Here is a 21350-nt window from a genome sequence, read left to right as displayed (position 1 = left end):
TAGATGATTTACAGGGCATTTAAACCCAGTAATCAATGTAGAACTTTAAAGATGAAGTGTGAAGTTAGAATTTTTCTAATTTATACACACTTGAAAGAATTTAAATCATGGACAACTAGGCTAACAAGTTGTGAAAGGACAACAGTAAATGTAAATATAAATCTATCAAATCTTCTACTTCTTTCCTGACAAAGAAACCACAGCCATGTGAACACATGTTGAATCCTGGCCTGCACTCACCTCACAGCAAGTATTCTACTACTCTCAGGAAGACAGCAAAAATTGTATTTTGAGTGTCTGAGTCAGGATTTAACTGCACCCCCATCAATACACCATCTACAAAATATAAACCCTTTCTTTTTTTTAATTAACTACAGAAATAAGTAAACTCAGCCTCTTGCTGAAGCAACTAAGTAATATGCTACACCAAAAATATAACTCATTCTGTTTACCATTACTACATTTGCAAAGTTAAGCATAGTCTACTTGTGGAAGTAAAAGAAAGTATTTGTAAAAGTGAAAGAAAAAAAATATTTAATAGAAAATAAGCTTTCAATTGTCATCTTTCTAACATTCTCAATATACAGAATGGATTGGATATAGAGGTTCTGCTTCATTCAGGTTGATGATGCTCTACAACTTCTAATAGCTACAGTGAAGCAATTTAAAAAAAGAAGGGAATCTGAGGCAGAAAGAAGGTGCTGCAGCGCTGGTCTGGAAATGAACCACCCTGCCAGAAACGGGTTTCTCTTCCCAGATGTTCAGTTAGTACAAGAAGTCTCTGTCAGAAGCAATCATCAGTGAAGAATCACAGCATGGTTTAGGTTGGAAGGGACCTTAAAGATCATCAGGTTCCAACCCCCCCTGCCATGGGCAGGGACACCTTCCACTAGCCCAGCCTGCTCCAAGCCCCATCCAACCTGGCCTTGAAAATATCAGTCTGCTAAAAGTAAGTGGGGGAATAACAAGGTCAATTAAAGGAAATAATAAAATGAAAACAAACCACAAAAATAAAAATATGACACACCAGAATAATAGGAGAGGGAAATATTTATGTCTGTCCAACTGCACTTTGCATCACCAGGAAGGAGCCAAATGCCCCAGGTCCCTGCTCCTGCCTGTTCCTTGGAACAGAAGAGAGGAAAAATGGGTCTGCACTGAGAAAACACGGGACCTCCTCAACTGCTAAAGATAGGAAAGGGTGGCCAATACTCCTTGAGCAAGGGAAGAGAGATGTTGTACTAGTTTGGGCTGGGGTTAATTTTCTTCACAGTAGCTGGTATGGGGCTGTGTTTTGGATTTGTGCTGAAAACACTGTGGATAACCCAGGGATGTTTTCCTTACTGCTGAGCAGAGCTCACACAGAGCCAAGGCCTTCTCTGCTCTACACACACTCCAGTGGCAAGGGACTGGGGGAGCACAAGAAGCTGGAAGGGGCCACAGCCAGGACAGCTGACCCCAGCCGACCTTGGGGATATTCCACCCCATCTGGCACCATGCTCAGCATGGAGAGCCAGGGGAAGAAGGAGGAAGAGAAGGACATTCGGAGTGATGGTGTTTGTCTTCCCCCATCATCATTATGTGTGATGGACACCTCTTTCCTGAGGATGGTTGGACACCTGCCTGCCCATGGGAAGTCAGGAATGAATTCCTGGGTTTGCTCTGCGTGCTTGTGTGGCTTTTGCTTCATCTATTAAACTGCCTGTATCTCAATCCCTGAGTTTTCCCACTTTCACCCTTCCAATTCTCTCCCCCACCCCACCGAGGGGGAACAGGCAGCTGTGTGGGGCTGAGCTGGGGTTAAACCACAGAAGTCACAGCTATTTTTAGGACTGCAGTGCTTGCAAAATGACATCTCTCTAACAAAACTTTTTCCAAAGGCGTGGGGGGATTCAAAATGTGCCTTCAAGGTTATTGCTAACCCCCAATGGCAACCTTTTCTAACTACATGCCCCAGCTGTTAATCTTAACGTGGTTTGCATGTGCACTTCTAAAACACTGCTTTAAAATAAGATTTACAATAATTTTAATAGTATGGCTGCATTAGACGTAATTCTTTCTAAACTAATGAAAAGTACACTTATGAAGCAAGGAATCTTTTCCTATTAACCTTCCTCTGATTCCTTCTGGACAAACAACACAAAAATGCAAACTTCCCTTACTGTAACAAATGATTAGAAGTAACTTGTTCGAAAAAAAAAAAGCTCAAACCTAGTTAACAAAACCACCAGTCCCTGACTCAGAAGACAGTCACAACCTTTGCATCAAGAGAAGTAAACCAAGAAAATTCCTCACAAGCAACTCAACAGAATCCAGGCATGTGACTAACACAGGGCTGTTCTGTGCATTTTCTGAGGGTTCTTATCCCAGAACTAAAACCACCACATTTCATCTCAAATTTGACACCATCAGCTTATGCAATGATGTCATCAAAACCTTGCACGAGCCATCTGTAGTTTCAGACACCACCACACCTTGCAGCAGGGTCACAACGAGTTCCATGGAAAGAATGTTCCCTCTTTTAGTTTGCTTTGAAGTTAGTAACTCTTTCAGCACTTTTCTTTTGACAAGAGAAAAATAATGAAATTAATGGTTTCCCTCCTCCAGCTACCTTCTCCCAAGGTGAAGAACCCTAGCATACATTTTATTTCAGAATTACTTTAAATCATTTAAAAACAAAACCAAACTTTTAGTTTCTTTTTTAACCATTTCCACGTGCACCTTGAAGGTTCAAAGCAGGAAAAAGTAACAAACACCTGATTTCATGAAGAACTGACAAAGCTGAAATTCCATCCTTACCAATAATTTCAGCACAACTGAAAATCAGTGATCATAAACAGTTTCGAAGAGTTAATTATTGAAATTCTCAGGAACTAATTTTCCAATACTACAGGATGTGTCTTGGCCTTAAACACTGATGCTGCCCTGAAAAACCTCCTTGTTCTATCTGAAAAGAAAGTCAGTCAGCAACAATCCATGATTTTACCCACATAAAGCAAAAGGAACATTTAAATTTCTAATATAGCATTCAGATTAAAACACACAACCAGGCACAATAAAGCGTGCATGAAGATATTCACAATTAACAAAAGCCCTTCAAATTGCTAAATTCTAATGTGCAAGGTGTCTCAAAAATTACAGAAGAATAAGTTCCTGCAGGTCTTGACTGCGTGTTGGAACTAGTTTTATGTGGCGAAGAGTTTATTTGTCATCAATAATCTTCCATTATTTCAAAAATACCCCAGCTATAAAATAAGGTGTTGCATGAATTCTGATGAAAGTTATTTCTCCCCTACTCCCTCCAACCTTCTTCATCTTCCTTGTGCTTAATGAGTACAGAATGACTATGATGCAATTGTTAGACAAAAGCAAGACCTATGCACACTCTCCTGACATCATCCTATCACACAACATGCTCAACCTCCCCCAAGCAAGCCTGCATGCTCCCCAGGGGTTACATCAGGGGTTTACTTCAATCCTCACTTACACGTGCTTCCTGTGGAACTCCAGGATCTTTCCTTCAATCCTTTCCTGGTTTGGCAAATACTGGTTTGTTTTAAGGTGTTCTCGATCCTCCGATTCATCGAAATCCCCTATTTCAGCTATGACAGAAAATAAAACCATTTTAGAACAAGAAGAAAACAAAACAGTGTTACAGTAAGAAGAAACAACAGAAAAGGAATCATGACTGAAAATACTTGGTAAGGAATTACAGAGACTCCAAGAGCCTTTAAGTGCTTCAAATTTGTGCATCACGCTTTCTCTCCAGATTCATTTTACCAAACTCGTACATTTATCCCAAGAAGACTTCCTGGGAATTAGAGCAGTATTTAAACATAATTTGGAAAATTTAGACTTGCAGAAGACCCACAAGGTGGTGTGAACATTTCTTACTTACAGATACCTCATAACAACCAGCATGTTTCAATGTATTTTTTTCTAAACTTTTGTAAAATAGTAACGGGCAAGGCTACTTGGCAAGATGGCAAATTACATCTGGACTTTTGGTCTCCCCCTTCACATATCCATGTCTTTCAGATACAACACAGTGGATTTAAGAAGAGATTTACAGAAGGAAAAAGCATGATTAGAAAGTACAGAACAGCTTCCATCTGGTATGAAGTCTTCAGCTCAGAAAAGAAAAGCACAAGGCAGGCAGAACGTATGGCATATGTATATAAAAATTACAAGTTGAATAAATTTAAAAAAGTAATTTAACTTTTGATGATAGTAAAATATGAAGTTACAATATTAAAGCACAAAAGTTTTTAAAAGACAAAAGCACGCATGTTATCCTAAAAGCCTCCCAAAAACTAAGCTGTGAAGCTCATTTCCCTGAAAGGATGCCAAAAATATAAGCAAAATCAAAAATTAGACAAACACAAGGGCAACTAAACGCAGAGATGCAGTCAGTCTCTGACTTAGAAAGGCCACATGCAGAGATTATGGGATGGATGCAGCAAAGGAAGAGTTGCCATATGCCTGTTCTGTGTCTGAGGGCTTCCCCACAGCATCTGCCACCAGCTACCATTGGAAAAAGGAGTGGACTTGTTCTTAACAAGAACACAGCAAATCCTGTTTAGCATCAAGCCAGCATACGAAACAAGTAAAAAATATTTAAATGATTTCTGTAAAATAATTTTTGTTCAAAATAAAAGTATTGTTTCTCACATCCAATTTTCCAGCAGAGCAAAATCAAGCTAAGGAAGACCCGATGGTGAGATTTGCTCAGCAGTTCCCCACTGCTGGGAAATCATGAGCAGGTTTTAATGGCATCACTCACTGATGGCACACACACGAGACAGATACACTCCTCCAATAAAATCACCCTAACTATTATAACTGCATTATTATATTGCAATGCAGAATTAGATAACTAATAATTATTTAGCAGTGCACGTGTGACGAACATCATTGAACAGCTTTTGCTTCCAGTCACCAAAGAGCCCCAAAAGGTCCTGTCTGCAGCTCAGGTTGCAGATGTGTGAACGCTCCAGCTGCCGCTCCAGCAATTTGGTGTCCAAACCCAACCAAGGTTTCCAACCTCCTTGTCTCAAAGGTCATGTTTTTAGGTCTTTAGGTACAGACAGACCAAGTCAGCAGCAGCATGGAAGGCTTCCAAGTCAATCGCTTCCCATTTTCATTTTCACTCCCAGTGAGGAGGAAAGCTGCTGACAGCTCCACTGTGGAACTTGCTCTGGCACAGTTCTAGCTGCGTTTCAGCCCAGTTCCTATACACCCATCTTCCCCCAGGCACAGGGAAAGTGAGAAGCCCAGTGGAGGGAGCAGAGAGGCAGATGGGAACATCTGTCTGGAAGATGTGGAGTGCTGGTGACATGGCCTGCAGAGCCAGGGACAACAGACAACACGGAAGGGGTTTGGTTTCCTACATCCTCCACGAAGCCAAAGTTCTCTCATACGTAAGCACCAGCCGTTCCTCCCCACAGCCAGCCCGGATGACCCTTCCAGGGCTGCAAATCAACACGTTTTACAGTGTGTAGAGAAGGAAATACCATGAGGCAGAGATGGCTTTTAGCTACCAAAAGCTTCTGTGTGCTATTTAACCTGGGACAGCACCAGCACCAATGTCAGCCCAGCAGGGATACTCACACTGCAGAAGGTGGGAGACCAGCAGAGCTGCCGTGTTGTCGCTGCAGGTCAGTCGTTCCTCTGCCAGGTCTCTCTTGATTTGCAATGCAAACAGGTACCTGAGGGAGAGGTACAAGGGCTGGAGTTACAAGGACCATCCTTGACAGAATGAAATGACGACAGAACAACTGAGCAGGGGGTTATAAAACCAGCAACTCCTAATTCTTCCTCTCTCCAAACCCAAGGTAACACAGCAGCCTGGCTACCGAGGACAGTCAAATCAAACAAAATAGCCTATGACTTATGCAGTATAATTTATCAACACAGGACTTATCCAGTGCAATTTATCCAGCACAACGGACTCACAGCAGAAGGAAAACCACATTTTAAGCAGGGTTCTTTGGGCAGTAACTGCAGCCGTCATTTTTAGCTGCAAAGTGTGGGCTTCGGAAGTTTAAATTCTAAATAACTTATTAAAGTATGTACTGATTATTTTATATAGGCACCGTTTATAAATTTTACTATTTTCTATATACTCTGACTCCTTTGACACCATGTTGTTGGTAAGTGCTAATCTGTGCTGTTCTCTGTTTTGAAAAGTATTTTTTCTGACACCAGTCATCTGCCAACACGTCTGCTGAAACTGTGACACTCACTCCAAGTGCTCCTTGACTCATCTTCCACCTGAGTTCTGTTAGGAAGCAGCTGCACTGCCCTCCTACTGTTACCTCCCTATTAATTCAGTAGGTAATGCAAATCTAATAGTTCTAAAAATACTTTACCTGGTATATTCCTCTTGCAACTGACCCGGGTCTGGAGGGAAAAACTTCACAGCTAAACGAAGCATTGTAGTCTTTGGTCCTAGAAGAAAAGTTGGTCATTTCACAAAAAAACCCCAGGCGTTCTTCATAAGCACATGCATATTCTGCTTGCCAACGAGCAGAGAAACACAACACACATGAAGTCTAGCCAGATTTCAACTCCCACCTAACCACAGCAGAGTCTGGGGTACAGACTGTCCATGTCAACAGAGATATAGCAGCTAGTTTCCAAAAGAACTTGGATACCACTGCAGAGGTGAGTCTGCAGGCTCAGCGCTGTAAAAAGAGCTCTGTTCAACGTGAAATCTGTAACACCCCAAAGCAACTACTTGGCTGCATACAACAGCATCACATGTGACCCAGTGAAAGGGTCCCAGAAGGGGAGGAGAGAGGAGACACACCCCACAGGCTCCCAGTACCATCCACACGATCAGAACTGAACCCACAAGCCTGGCTGGACCCATCTGGCTCCCTGTGGAGATAAAGGGTGTTTGCAGCCCGCTCCTGGCATGCCTGGTAATACCCATTTCCTCCCATTTTCAACACTTCCTTGTCCATCTCAGCAACAGGCAGGAAACTAATTTAATGTTCAAAATTAAACAGCATCCTCAGTCACTGCTGGGAACGGTCCATAACGCTCTGCGGAGCGTTTTACAACAAAACACAGCCACGACTGGTCCGCGTGAACCGCTCCAGCACCACGACCCAGCCTGTGAACCACAGCCCCTGCTGCACCACGACCCAGCCTGTGAACCACAACCCCTGCTGAACCACAGCCCCTGCTGCACCACAGCCCCTGCTGCACCACAATCCCTGCTGCACCACAGCCCCTGCTGCACCACAGCCCCTGCTGAACCACAGCCCCTGCTGCACCACAGCCCCTGCTGCACCACAGCCCCTGCTGCACCACAGCCCCTGCTGCACCACGACCCAGTCTGTGAACCACAGCCCAGGCTGCACCACAGCCCCTGCTGAACCACAGCCCCTGCTGCACCCGGAGTTTTGAAGGAATTACTCCAGGGTACCACAGTTGCTCTCCATGCCAGGACTGGGCACCACCGTTTTCCCGCTGTTTTTCCTGCCTTAAAACAGACGAGGCCGAGTGTTCTGCAGGCAGGAGGAGTACTGGCCAGCCTGTCCTCACAGGGGTCTGCAGAGCATCCACCTGACAGCTGCAGGCACCCTCCGGGCAAGAGCCAGGCCCAGCCACCCCGGGACTCCGTGTGCCACTGCTGTTTCAAAGCAAGCTTAGCCAAATTAAAAAAAAAAAAAAAATTAAAAAAAAAATCAAATTTGTTGGAGCATGCTGGGAAGCACAAGACAGCCTGCTTTGATTTATTTTAAGCATCAAGATCTCTTAAAGCTTGACGAAGTCCAATTTAACCCCATCAGCCCCAAAGCACACGGATTTCTTCTGTCTGGAATACCCAATTCCCATATGCCAAATGTTTCTCCACTCACTCTTGTTTGCTAATGAGGGAATTACAGACTTTGCTTTTTGACTGGGAGAACTGACTCACAGATTATCACAGCTGTCACAAGAGCAGCTCCTAGCCTCTAATCCCAGAATCACTAAAGCTTTGGTGAATGAAAAAAACTAAAATCCACATCCCAATTACAGTGTAATATCTAGAAATAAAAGAAGGCTGGAAATGACATAGTATAATGACACAGAAAGCTCACATTTGGCAGAGACTAAGGATTTTATAGTTCTTGAGATGCAGCAAGTGAGGAAAATGAATAGTTTTAATGATTCCAGTAAAAAAACCAAAACTTCACATCAAATTTCTGAAAATACCCTGAGCCTTTGGAAGATCTTCACAAGGTCAAGAACAGTTCTGCATGTTAGTGATGCCAGTCAACTGGAAAGTATCAATGTGGGAGCAATTTTGGAAGTGTTTCGAGCATCACTTACATCAAATGACAATAAATATAAAAAATTAAAAACATAATACTGCATATTTGCTCTAGCACAACCCTCCTCTTTTTGTTTAGTCAACCTTGCCTTTCCTCTATAAATAAGTCCCATTCAAATCAGGAAAAGAAACACTTGACCAGTGTTAACCGAGATGCAGAATTTTTTTTCAGAAGCCAAATCTGAGCAAAACCAAGAACAACAACAACAAAAGAGATGTGAGGAAAAATCACTCGGGCAGGGATGGTGAACACAACGCTCCATAAACTGGCAGCACCTCAGAGAAGGTACCCAAATGCCAACCTGATATTGTGTGCCTGTTAGGGAGCTGAAAATTTGGATCCAAACTCCTTGCCTTCTGGAGTGGTTTGGTTGTAAAACTGACTGCATTCATTTGAAAATAATCAAAATAAAATTCTTACCACACAACACAAAGCTAAATGTGTCTCAGAACAGGTCATCAGCCAAGGCTAATTTAAAGTAAATCAAGAACTTTTGTGTTTAGAGAGGATGTCAAAGACTCAGAAGTGCATATCTGCAGCTACAAAGCAATCACCAGCAACAGGTTTGAGCTGGAACACCTTAAAGCCAATGATAACATTCCCCTGCTGCTAGGCTAAAAGTTTAAAGGTTAACTTCAAAATCATTAAATTCTAAAGAAACCCTCAAACAAACAAAAAGCCCAATATACAGAAAACAGGACATTTCAATCAATTTAAAACTGATTTCAGAATGTGAATATCTGCCAGACAAGTGACTGGTATCTCTTGCAGATTAAAATTTTAGAAATTTTAAAATAAATCTTTCGGTTTCCCTGGCAACATAACGTGGGTGGTAGACCACAAAGCAGCCAAAACTTTTAGCAAGTCCCCATGATTTTAGATCATTTTAGAACAATATTTGTCCCCTCAGGGAACACCATCTACGATCTAAGGTCAAGATTCCCCAATTTATATGGTATAGAAAAGAATACAGAAGAAGTAACCAAGCAGCACTGCAGAGCTGTGGTCCACCAGATCTTTTAACTAGGATATAATTCCTTCCAGCCAGGAATAAATAAAAAGTTGGCACTCCAATATATTTTTGGCAGGGAAAACAGAGAGTCAAAGTATTGTATACCCTTCGAAGGAAGCCTTTTATAGATGGTTTGGCTCTTCTGCTTAAAAAACAACGTTGGCAAAAGTCAAAATCCTGACTTTAAGGTTAAAAAATTGGCTAGAATTGGTGATTTCATAGTTTCTGGCAATCAATTTTAGGCAGAAGACTAACTAAAAACTACTTCCCAGTACTAATTTTTAACATATTTCAATCAAAATTTGGAAAGGAATAGGATTCCACCACACCCTCCTGATCTTGTTCTTCCACAAAGCCTCTGCACTCAGAACCAGAAAACAAGCAAACAGCTTAACTCTGCTCTAAAGGGAAAAAAAAAAAAAGCTGGATCTAATCTTTCAACATCTGAAGAACCAACCTGCATGCTGCATTCTCCAATTATTTTTCACCTTTACATTACCTCTGACATTACTTTTTAGAGTGGTATAAAGACAAGACAGCCTCGCTATTGCAGCATCCTCCTGGCCAGGGAGCAGAACTGCATTTTACAGCCAAAGCAGAAGCTCTGAAGCCACCATCCAGGTGGGAGATCCCTACCTCTACTCCTCCAGCAAAGCTGCTCCTGAGCACATGGAAAGAGCTCACATGGGAATCAGCCAAAATATTCCCTTTTCTTCCCACGGTATGACAACACAACTTGCAAAAGCTTACAAACAGCAAGTGTTATATTTCACTTCAACATAACACCAGCTGACCCAATCTGTCTAGATATTTATCACAGAAAGAATCCTACCTGCAGTAAGTTTCCACTCCACCCACGACACACTACCTATTAAAAACATCAGGTTGGCATGTCCCAACAGGAACCACTATCACCACTACCATGTGTAATTTGCAGGGAAGCATAACCAGTAAATCAAGTAGTAATTGTGAAAGCAACCCACATAAAGCAGATGCAAATTAAGGAAAACTTCCTTTTTTAAAACTACTTACTCCGTACTTGCTTAATAACAGGTTTCATAGGCTCCAGCCAAATCTGAAATTGCAGAGAAAAAAAAATTACAAACTGACATTCTTATTTGAATATAATATGAGAACATCAAAAGTAAATTCAAATTAAGCAGTAATTTATGAGCAGCATTTCTTCCGCAATGCAGTAATTCCTTTGCTTTACAAAAAGTGTACTTATCTATTTGAATTGACATTTCTCATGCATCAGTAGAAAAATCACTGATCTGTGCTTAAAGCTCCTCTGGACAGAAAAAGAGCCAAGTCAGCAAAAGCACAGCCCCACTGCCAAGAAGGCAAGAGTCATGCCAAAACCCATGACCAGACAGGAGCCAGGCTGCAGAATTACAGAAAGTCTGGAGAACAAGAAAAGGTCCGACTTTTTTTTCCCTTTCCATGCTTTTTCTGGCACTCTTATCTACCTACTTAAGGGTTTTTACTAGTTATTAATTTCCCACCATTTTTTCCTCTTTTGACAAGCATATTTTAAAGGAAAGACTATTGCTGTTCCCATAAAAGGAGCATCCATAAAAGTAATGCAAAATATTCTAGATGTTCCACCTTTTATCTTCCCCACCCCTCCAAAGAAAAAACTGTTACAAGACAACTATGTTTGGTCCTTACTAGTTATTGCTCTGTCTGAGAGACAGATGAGGATTTTAAGAACCTTATTAGCTGCAGTAACAGTTTGGAAACCATGCAGAAGAACTGGAAACTAAACAAGTTTTACTGTATTTCCTCAGCTCAAGAGCAGTGTGGATTAGTGCCATTAGCATTCCCTGTGTTCTCAGTCAGATTTTCTGCACGTCCTAAAACTAGAAAAAGTAACAGGGGAAAAAAAAGAAGGAAAAGAGGGTTTGGGGGACATTTTCTAGTTTAGAAGCCACATTGTCCTCTTTGCAAGGTACAGGATAAGTGACTAGGAGGCTTAAAGGTGTCAGCATTGATCTAGATCAATGACTTAAAAAGCTTGCAGGCCTGTGTGCCTGCTGAGGTTTGTGTTGGAAAGAGGTTTGTAATGGCTCCTCAAGGACATGAACTGAAGACTGAATTAACTGAGGATGAATATGAACGCTACCAAAATTACACACTGTGCTATGATTTTATAGGTGCTCCACAGAGGACACCTTGAGCTGATGTTTCCCCTTTCAGAGGAAAGCAGGATTTTATTTCTGTCCCTGAAAAGTGGGAATATCAGCAGCTATTTAACAGCTTTATACATTTTCTGAGATTTAAGAAGCAGCAGAATCTGATTCCTCCCCTCTGCTTTAGTAGTTGTCGTCATCTGGTGAGCGAAGCAGATCTACAAGAATCCAAGAGATGATCCTACAGGACACTCCAGCAGACTTGGAAACACTTGACACTCAAGGAACTGCGTTCACCCAAGCTTTTTATTATACCAGATTTGTCGGGGTACGCACCCAATATGACTGGATGTTCTGGAACTCAATTCCAAAGTAGTCTGATTCAATCAAATTCAGATGCTTGTAAACTTCTGTCAGTAATGTCTGGCCGTAGCATTTTGACTAAGGAAGTAATAAAAAAGTTACAGTGAGATTAATATGTATCAGTTTACAGTAAATTAAAAAACAAATTATGACATCTTTAGAAACTGTAGAAAAATATCACGAAGGTTTTTCACATTATTCTCGTCACTGTAAGACACAAACACAGGCACAGCTCCACATAAAAAACCTTCACAGAACCAGAGGAACTGAAGCTGGAAGGGGCCACCGGAGGTCACCTACGTCCAGCCTCCTTCTCACAGCAGGGTCAGCCACGAGACCCGAGGAGACCAGCTGCAGGCTATTTGCAGCTCCTTCAGTAAACCCACACGTTTGTTTGTGTAGCTGGATGGTGTGGTCTGCCCCAGCAGCACACCGAGCAGGGACTGCCAAATCCCTGCTCCACGCAGACCCCTCGCTCCTTCCAACACCAGGGATCCCAGTGCAGGCCAGTGGGAACCCCAACCACCCTCCTGTTACACCACACTTGCTGTGGAGTCCTTTTGATGAATCCCTCCCTCAAGAAACCCACTCACCAACCCTTTTTGACAGTCAAGTTAGAGGCAAACCCACAAACCAAACATTGTCAGAAAGCAGCTACGGCAACAGAGGAGAAAACAGGAAACTTCCACAGCACATCAAAACCAGCTCCCCTTGGGGCTGCTTGTTCAATCATCCCAGTTTGCTCTCAGCACGACTGTAGCAGCCACCACAAGAAAAACAGCATTTATGAACCCACACATCAGTCCATCTGGATCACTCAGAAGAGAATCCAAAGGGCTATCACACCTCTAGGTGCCCATTCCGGCAACACACAAAACCCAGCAGGGTGGATCACTCAGAAGAGAATCCAAAGGGCTATCACACCTCTAGGTGCCCATTCCGGCAACACACAAAACCCAGCAGGGTGCAGAGGGAGGTTGCACGGCCACAAAGCTCCACCTTGGACCATGGAAGTGATCCTATAACTGCAGTGACAGGGTCTGGCATCGTTCTGGTCAGCTGGGTTATCTGACAGAACACACTGGCAGCATTGATGCCACAGAGGTTTGTTCCTGTGGAAGAGTCAAGAGTGATGGAAGACAACTTTCCCATCAAAGCAGGCACAGAGTTCTGTAATCGACTCTTTAAACTCAGAACAGTGTCTCTTTTGAAAAGTATTAGACATTATAATAAGTTATCACAGAATCACAGAATGGTTTGGGTTGGAAGGGACCTTAAAGCTCATCCAGTTCCAGGGACACCTTCTACTATTCCAGGTTGCTCCAAGCCCTGTCCAACCTGGCCTGGAACACTTCCAGGGATGGGGCAGCAGCAGCTTCTCTGGGCAACCTGTGTAAGGGCCTCACCACCCTCACAGGGAAGAATCTCTTTCTGACATTTAATCTAAATCTACCCTTATTCATTTTAAAGTCAAATTAGTGTTAGAATTAGAATAATTTAATAAAATGTAAATGAAAATATCTGAGAGAAAGAATGGGTCCCTTTAGGTTTAAAAGGTAAAAAATATTGTGAAAGCTGGGGCAATTATTTCACTTTACTGGGGTGCATAAAAGTTCAAAAGCAACTGCTTCTTACAGGAAAAAGATTAACTGTCATTTTTAGAACTATGCAATTTAGCTAAATGCCTCTGTAACACTTCAAAAAAATTCCCAAAACTTCAATGAGAAAAAGTCTGACAGCTGTGCAGTGCTGCAAATCTGGCATAGCTTTGGGATTTGAACTGGTGTGAGTGGAGCTGATGGCATCCAACGCTGTAACCTCAGAGAAAAGCACAGAAACAGGACAGAGAACAACACGAGATTGGCTCACCCCTCTCACTCATGCTTTTACCACTCATGTTACCTATAAGGGCAACCACAGGTGGGAAGCTTTGGTCAGGTGAATTCATCTGGCACAAACATGAGTCATTCAAAAAGTTTCTTGATATCACACTGGCTCAGGCCACTGATGCTGAAACCCCCAAATAAAACTGCAAGTCGGGAGAAGTGATGCAGTTCTAGGTGAGTGCAGAGGGGACAGAGATGCCTGGCTGAGTGATGACACAGTACATGAGCAGGAGCGCTCTCTTTTCCTGAACAAGTCTAAAATGGCATTTTCTTTATAAGAGTACAGTTAAATTTTTTTTTTTCCAAAATCTGCACTTACAGAAGACTCTGAGGGTAAGGGTTTTGCTACTTAAATGGTCACAATGAAATAAAGAATGATACAAGTAATGGCAAGCCACATCTCCAGAAAATTACATTATTGCTCTGCTGTCTCCAGACACACATCCCAGGCAGGTTACAGACTCTGCCAGAGAGGGCACATGCCTGGAGAAATGCATTTTGAAAGCTAAATTTTTAACTTCCAAATGAAATACATTTCTTGCTATGCACTTGTGAATAAAGCTTCAAACAGTAACAGAAGGAAATATCTTTAAATATAGTAGGACTCTTTAAGGTACCGATAAACACACATGTATGCCTCCTGCTCCCAGGCCCCACGGATCCAAGAAGGGAATACTTTTCAGACAGCAATATTTGTGGGGATGCAGCAATGCCCTGACCAATGTCATATTCTTCCATGTGCAGAAGATGGGATATGCCACTTGCCTTTTCATGGACAGATCTACTGACCTCTAGAAGCCCCTGAGCAGGAGATGTCCTGTGACCCAAATCTCATTTGTGAAACAAGCAGCAATTCTGGTTCCAACCACCTTCTCTTAGAACTGATACACTTGGCTTAACTTGTGAAAGATGCCTGCTAACAATCAGACAGGTTTTACAGCCAAACTGGGCTGATTAAGTAATCTGTGTCCTGTCCACGGCTAGTTACATACAGGAATTGAAATTATCCCAACCAATAGTAAGGCACAGGTTTCTCCCATTTAAACTGAGTTACATCTCTGTGGCTCCACAAGCTCCATGCTGAAGACAGTCCAGCTGCCTTCATCTCTCCAAAAACAAGGGCCTATATGGCACATAGCCCTGGTACCTCCCCTTCCACTGTCAAATCCATGCTCCTTCATCAATGAAGATGAAGAAATTAAGATGGTTAAGTCTGGGAGAACTTGGCAGCTGATCAAATTATAAAAGCATAAAATAATTTTGCCTGGCTTGGGCTAACAACTAAAATTTTGGGTGCCAAGAAGAAACCCAGTCTAAGCTGAGTAGCATTTCACGTCCTTCAGAAGATAAATGCCACATTTTGAAAGAGCAGTATTAATTTTATTTTAAAATGAGTTTCAAAAGGTTGAGATGGAACATGATTTTTTATTATTATGTCTCCAGTGCTGTGGGAAAACTCTTCTTAAAGCTATTTAGTTCCTCAAATTGTTTATTATGTTTACAACCATCCTTTCCAAAAAGCTGGACATTTTGAAGAGGACAAAAATGGAAGTGACATAGTGGGCAGCTCCATGTCATTGTTTAATTTGCATAAAAGCAGCAAAAAGCAAAGTAAAATATTTTAAGCAATTCCCTAATTACTGTAATTCTGGCATCAGGGCAAGCAGCTGCATGAATGCATTTCAGAAAGGTCCTGCTTTCAATACAAATTCACAACACAGCATACTTTTCATTCCAAACTTCTCAATTACTCTTTATTTTCTGCCAAGACAACGACTACTGATATCAGTGAATTATTTCACATAAAAAGAAAGAAAAAAAACAGGGTAAAAAAAAATTAAATAGGCAACTAACAACAGTTTTCCAGTGACCCAGCTATAACCATACTGCAGATAATTTTAACAAGTCATCATTAGAAGACTGTTAAGCACAACAGATTTATTTCAAATTGATTTGTATATTCAGATCAAGTTTGAAAAGTTCCCTCAGAGCTGTGCAAGTGCAAGCAGGGTACCCTGACTGGTGGTGATGCCACAGAGAGCCCTGCATGGCAAGAGAAGCAACACCTTCAGACACTGCTCAGTGCTAAAACAGCGTAAGACAGGGAACAGAAATCCATAAGAACAAGCATTTTCAGCTTAAGTTTCTTGCCTGAAGGAGGTATCTGTATTTGTCACTTTATCAGAAAAATAAACATATTCAATATCAGCAGTCTTTAGGACAGGGGAGTAAAATATAAATAATATAAAAAGTTGTAAAACCAGTTATTTTTGTTTTATAGAATCATAGAATCACAGGATGGTTTGAGTTGGAAGCAACTTTAAGGATCATCTCATTCCGTGGGTAGGGACACCTTCCATTATCCCAGGTTGCTCCAAGGCCTGGAGCCAGATCTCTGTCCAACCTGGCCTTGGACACTTCCAGGGATGGGGCAGCCACAGCTGCTCTGGGAAACCTGTGCCAGGGCCTCACTCACTCAACATCCCATCTAACCCTGCCCTCTGTCAGTGTGAAGCAATTCCCCCATATCCTGTCCCTCCAGGCCTTTGCCCAAGGTCCCTTTCCAGCTCTCTTGGAGCTCCTTCAGGCTCTGGAAGGGGCCCCAAGGTCTTCCCAGAGCCTTCTCTTCTCCAGTCTGAGCACCCCCAGCTCTCTCAGCCTTTCTCCAGAGCAGAGGGGCTCCAGCTCTTGAAGCATCTCCCATGGCCTCTTCTGGACTCACTGCAGCAGCTCCACATGTCTTATGCCATGACCCCAGAGCTGGATGCAGCACCACAGGTGAGGTCTCACCAGAGCAGAGCAGAGGGGGACAATCAACCCAAGTGTTACTTGCTGTTTTCTCAAACAACACTACCCACATGGCAGATCTTCCCTCTGCCATAACATTTGAGCTCAGGGAGGAAAACAAACTGGGAACACATAGCCTATGATTTTCAGTAGACCATAGCTCAGTATTATCAAAATCGATTCTTCTCTAACTCCCAAACTTGTCTTCCAGAACATCTTAACTTTCTGCTTCCACATATTTTAATCTGAAAACAAAAAAACCCTGGTACTTTCATAACGAGTAGTATTCTCATCTTCCAAAATGGACAAACTGCCCTTGCTCAAACTTTCCAATAAAGAAATCCACTTTTGGCAGCAGTTAAGCTGGAAGGGAAAAAGAAAAAAAATATCAGTGCAAAAGTCAAGAGTTTGGAAAAAAACAAGAGTTGTAAAGTAGAGGTATAGAATGGAAACACTTGTGCAGCCAGAGCCAGGGGAGCCACCGGTCCCCAATGTCAGCAAACACCTTGGATTTTGTGTTACAGAAATCTGCAACTGTCAGGAAACCAAATCCTCCAATAAACAGTGGATCTGCATGAGAGGGAGAAGTTTAGATTTGACGTCATCACTGACAAGCAGCCAACAGAGCCAACAAGGAGCCAACACAGAGTGCCCTGAGAACAGCCAGAGCAAACTGTACTGAGTTAAATAAAGGTCCCTTCACCAGTCACGGATTTTTATTGCTTTTTTTACTTTGGGGGACTTCAGTGGTCTTCCTAAGGAAAATGTGATTTCTCATCTTTGGCAAATTAAAAAAAAAAAAAAATGGCAACTAAACATAGACTTGTTATTTCCTTTCTTAATCAGAAATATGCAAACATTTCAGTGAGTTTATAGCCCTGTTTATCTCCAACCCTCCTGTAATCTGTTAGATCTGTGTCCAAATGCAGTGTGAGACAGAAAAAACACCCTCAAAACTCCCTGTTAATAACTATCATTAATGCCACACATAAACAAAAACTGCATTTCTGAATACAGGGTGGATGCTCAAATGTTTATTAGAAGGAAATAATCTCAGATGGCAAGGAATACCATTCATTAACTTTGTGTTTTTGTGGCTAAAACAAGAAGACCTTACTGCTCCATATCTAGTATATAATCTGCAGACTAGAAAAGTAAGAAATAACTGCCTTCCTTTTCAGTACTTTATTACTTTCTTCAATTTTGATTGGATCTAGTGACTCCAATGAAAGCACTCCCTGCCTCCCCACAAAAATGGGTACCTGGTGACAACTGTGTCAAACTCTGGTTTCATGTGCTCAGCCAAATTGCTTAAGTTCTGTTTCATTTTGATCATCCGAACATTTAACAATGGCTTCAATTCTTTCGATTTTTTTTTGGTAACTCTTTGTTAAGAAGAATGGTATTTTAAATACATCTTTTTATTCACTTTTCTGTATTGACAGGTCTCAACTACAGGTTACTTTATCAAGACCACCCCTGGAGTAGCCTGCAGAGCTTACAGAACACGGGATGCCCTGCCGGTGACATCAGGGGATGTGACTCTGCTACAAGGGCCTCATGCCCTGCAGTCCCCACCTGCCACTGACTGAGGTTGCCAATCCTGAATTCTACCAGAACTGGGTCAAGGAGCCGACCCAGCACACATAATAAGGTTTGTGAAACCTCATCCAACTTTATACCCTAGTCACTGGTATGAATTCATTTTTTTAAAACCTTTCCCCTGCCCCCCAGAGAGCACGGTTCAGCTGCAGGTCTCCCACTTGCAGCAGCAGTATTCCAGCACCCAGCTCCCTTCAGGTAACCAAACTCTTGGCCAGCCCTGGTTTCCCATGTCCCTGTGCTGGCAGGGTAGCTCTGGACACTGGGAATCACTTCTGTCAGAGCAACACCAACACCCACACCCGCCCAAGCCAGGGAACTTGCAGCATAGCTTGTACCATGGTCACAGACTCAACTCTGGGCATGCTCCCCCACTCTGAAAATTATTGCATAGCTTCTTCATCACAGAATGGGACAGTGTGCACTTTCACCTTGAAAATTTGATTCTTTTTTAAAATACTGTATTACAGTATTTCTACACACCATTGAAAATATGGAAGCTGCAAACCCAAATATAAATTTCTTAGCTATTTTAAGTTCCATTATTACACCCAATATTGGGCATAATTTTTTTTTTAAAAATAAATAATTCTATGACTCCCTCCCCATGATTTTTTTTAGTCCTAAGATTTCAGTGGTTATTTTTGATGTGGGTTTGTCAGGGGTTTCTTAAGCAGAATCCACAGCCAGACAAATTATTCTAGAAATGGAAGCCTCTGGCTCATTTAATTAAGGCTAGCTTTAAAACTGTAATCATTTAAAGGTTCAAGCAGTGTTAAAGCACTTCACTGCCAAATGAACCAGCTCTACCCAACAAACATGTTTTTCCAGCATGGCTAGACTTGCTGGATGCCTGAAAGTAGGAAAACAACAATTGGTTGACATGGGAAAAGATCCCCAAGAGGGAGGGAATTACGTGAACAGATTGGGAAATGTGTACTTAGGTAGATAGCACATAGAGACAAAAAAAAATGGTCTCAAGTTTTAAAAGTGGTGCCTGTAGTACTTGGAATAAAACACACTGTGCTCAGAGAAAAACCAAATGGTACCTCAGTTAAGCACTCAGTTCAACACACGGTTCCCAAGCACTAGGTACAAACTGTGCATGAAGAGCCACATAAAAAATACTGGCCACATAAAAAAAAATCAAGCAGAAATTCTTAGTCGCTTTCACTGCCTGGAGGGAGAAATACAGACATGAATCCCCAATACCTCTGCTTCATGCCTGGCTGTAGACTACTTGGGGAGGAGCAAAGTCACACAAATGAAAACCCTGGGCCACGTTCTCAGGCAGAGTTTCACAGGACAGTACCGCCTGATGATTTGGTACCAGAGTTGCTGCTTGCTAATAATTAAACATTCAAGCCATAGCAGCAATAATCTCACAGAGAAGAGCTGCTTTGGGGTGGCTGATCCCAAAATCAGGTTCATAACAGAAAGTCTGAGCGCCCACTTTTGTTCACACGAGCTGTAAACCAGCATAACAAAGTGAAGGAACTAGTCATTAAGAGACTGATCTCAATTTTTCCCCCCTGAACTTTGCCCCCACACACTTGTGCAAACCCCTGCACCTTTCTATACCTGCTCCCTCAGATGGGCCTGGCCACTCCATGCACTTAAGACTGTAGGTGCTCTGGGAACTTGCACAGTATCATTTCATATGTATATATATGTATATAAATAAAACTATATTTTAAGTCACTTTAAACACAGACAATACTTCGTTTTCTGTTATTCGTGTAAAAAACTTACTAAAATTGCAAGTCTTTCTCCATTAATTTTGCTTTTGCCTCAAAACCATCATCCATGTCCACACTGACTAGATTTCATCTGGACTTTCACAGAATTCCAGACTGGTTTGGGTTGGAAGGGCCCTAAAAGAGCATCCAGTTCCAACACACTGCTGGGGGCAGGGACACCTTCCACTAGCCCAGGTTGCTCCAAGCCCTGTCCAACCTGGCCTGGAACACTTCCAGGGATGGGGCACCACAGCTTCTCTGGGCAGCCTGTGCCTCACCACCCTCACAGGGAAGAATTTCTTCCTGATATCCCACTTAACCCTGCCCTCTGAAGCCATTCTTCCTTGTCCCATCAATGCAGGCTCTCCTCCAAAGTCCCTCTCCAGCTCTCTTAGAGTCTCTTCAGGTACTCAAAGATCACAAGAAGGTCACCCTGGAGCCTCCTCTTCTCCAGGCTGCACAGCCACAGCTCTCTCAGCCTTCCCTCAGAGGAAGGTACTCTTACAGTACCCGGATTCTGTACTTTCCCTGCGAGGAGTTGGGTTACTCCAGGCTGACACACCACTCTGAGGAAGTTTCCCAATGGAAATAGTTTAACACATCAAGAAATTAAGACAGTCACAAAAGACTCTTTACACAAACTAGGTATTTTTACAGATAAGGCCAAAATTCTCTTCTGTTTTATGCAAATCCAAAGTTGTATAACTTTGGATTATACAATCCAACATCAATCCCCACTGTACTTTAAGCAGAGGTTCGATAACACGGTGATGGGTTAATAAATACCTACATGCCAGATCAGACAAGCCCAAGCTTTGCTAACTTCCCCCTCACCAGCAGGAGTCTTTCCTACACCCCTGGCTTCAGGCTACCTGCCTGAGAAGAGCACTGAGGGCACAGCGATGCTCATCCTTCATGATTTCAGTTGAAGACACGTCAGACAGCTCTAACAGAGTCTCTACAAAGCCTTTCACCCTCCCCTTTTCTTTTCTAATTCTTGTTTTTATTAATGAATGACTGCTCTGTCAGACAGAGGGGTCCTTCAACATCACAGCCTTGAAAAGTAAATCTCTCACACTCGGCATTCACCGCCACGGCAGAGGTTTTTAAATATGCAGTGTCTCCCTTTTGCCAAAGCAGGCAACACTGCCCTTGCCAGACGTGACTTTGGTTGCAAGGAGAAAGGGCTGACACACAGAGGTGCTTCTGCAACCCTGTTTTGCTAAATGCACATCCCCAAGGCTGTGCTGCTCTGAGCACGGCGGTACCACGAGACACCATCCCTGCTCAACCCCAACTCCCTTTTTTTTCTGCAGGCACAAACCTCAAGCTTCTCTGACCTGCTGCATAGCACACTGCACTTCTGTAGCTGTCTTAGTGCCTGCAGGTTGTTTCTTTGTTTGGTTTCGGGGTTTTTTTCCTCTTTGAGGCTCCATATATTCTACATATTTACCTATCTGTGGAAACAAATTTGAATGTCACCCACAACCAAAAAAGGGTTC

At 42.5% G+C, this 21350-nt stretch overlaps 1 protein-coding gene across 5 annotated transcripts in view; it reads right to left on the bottom strand.

Annotated features, from left to right (window-relative positions):
- Positions 1 to 21350, bottom strand: part of FARP2 (FERM, ARH/RhoGEF and pleckstrin domain protein 2) — an 81596-nt gene that overhangs the window by 40739 nt on the left and 19507 nt on the right. For all 5 annotated transcript variants that reach the window (XM_039391129.1, XM_039391128.1, XM_039391130.1 and 2 more), the window contains 5 exons: positions 11808 to 11912; positions 10372 to 10414; positions 6372 to 6450; positions 5611 to 5708; positions 3488 to 3602 (listed from right to left, as the gene is read on the bottom strand). In XM_039391129.1, the coding sequence (XP_039247063.1) occupies positions 3488 to 3602; positions 5611 to 5708; positions 6372 to 6450; positions 10372 to 10414; positions 11808 to 11912 (440 nt within the window). The remainder of the gene's footprint in view (positions 1 to 3487; positions 3603 to 5610; positions 5709 to 6371; positions 6451 to 10371; positions 10415 to 11807; positions 11913 to 21350) is intronic.

Source organism: Pipra filicauda, unplaced genomic scaffold (genome assembly GCF_003945595.2).
Source record: "Pipra filicauda isolate LSUMZ 115617 unplaced genomic scaffold, ASM394559v2 scaffold90_size2875636_pilon, whole genome shotgun sequence".
NCBI classification, from domain to species: Eukaryota; Metazoa; Chordata; class Aves; order Passeriformes; family Pipridae; genus Pipra; species Pipra filicauda.
Note: the sequence above shows the minus strand (reverse complement) of the source record. Positions and strands in the feature narration are given on the sequence as shown.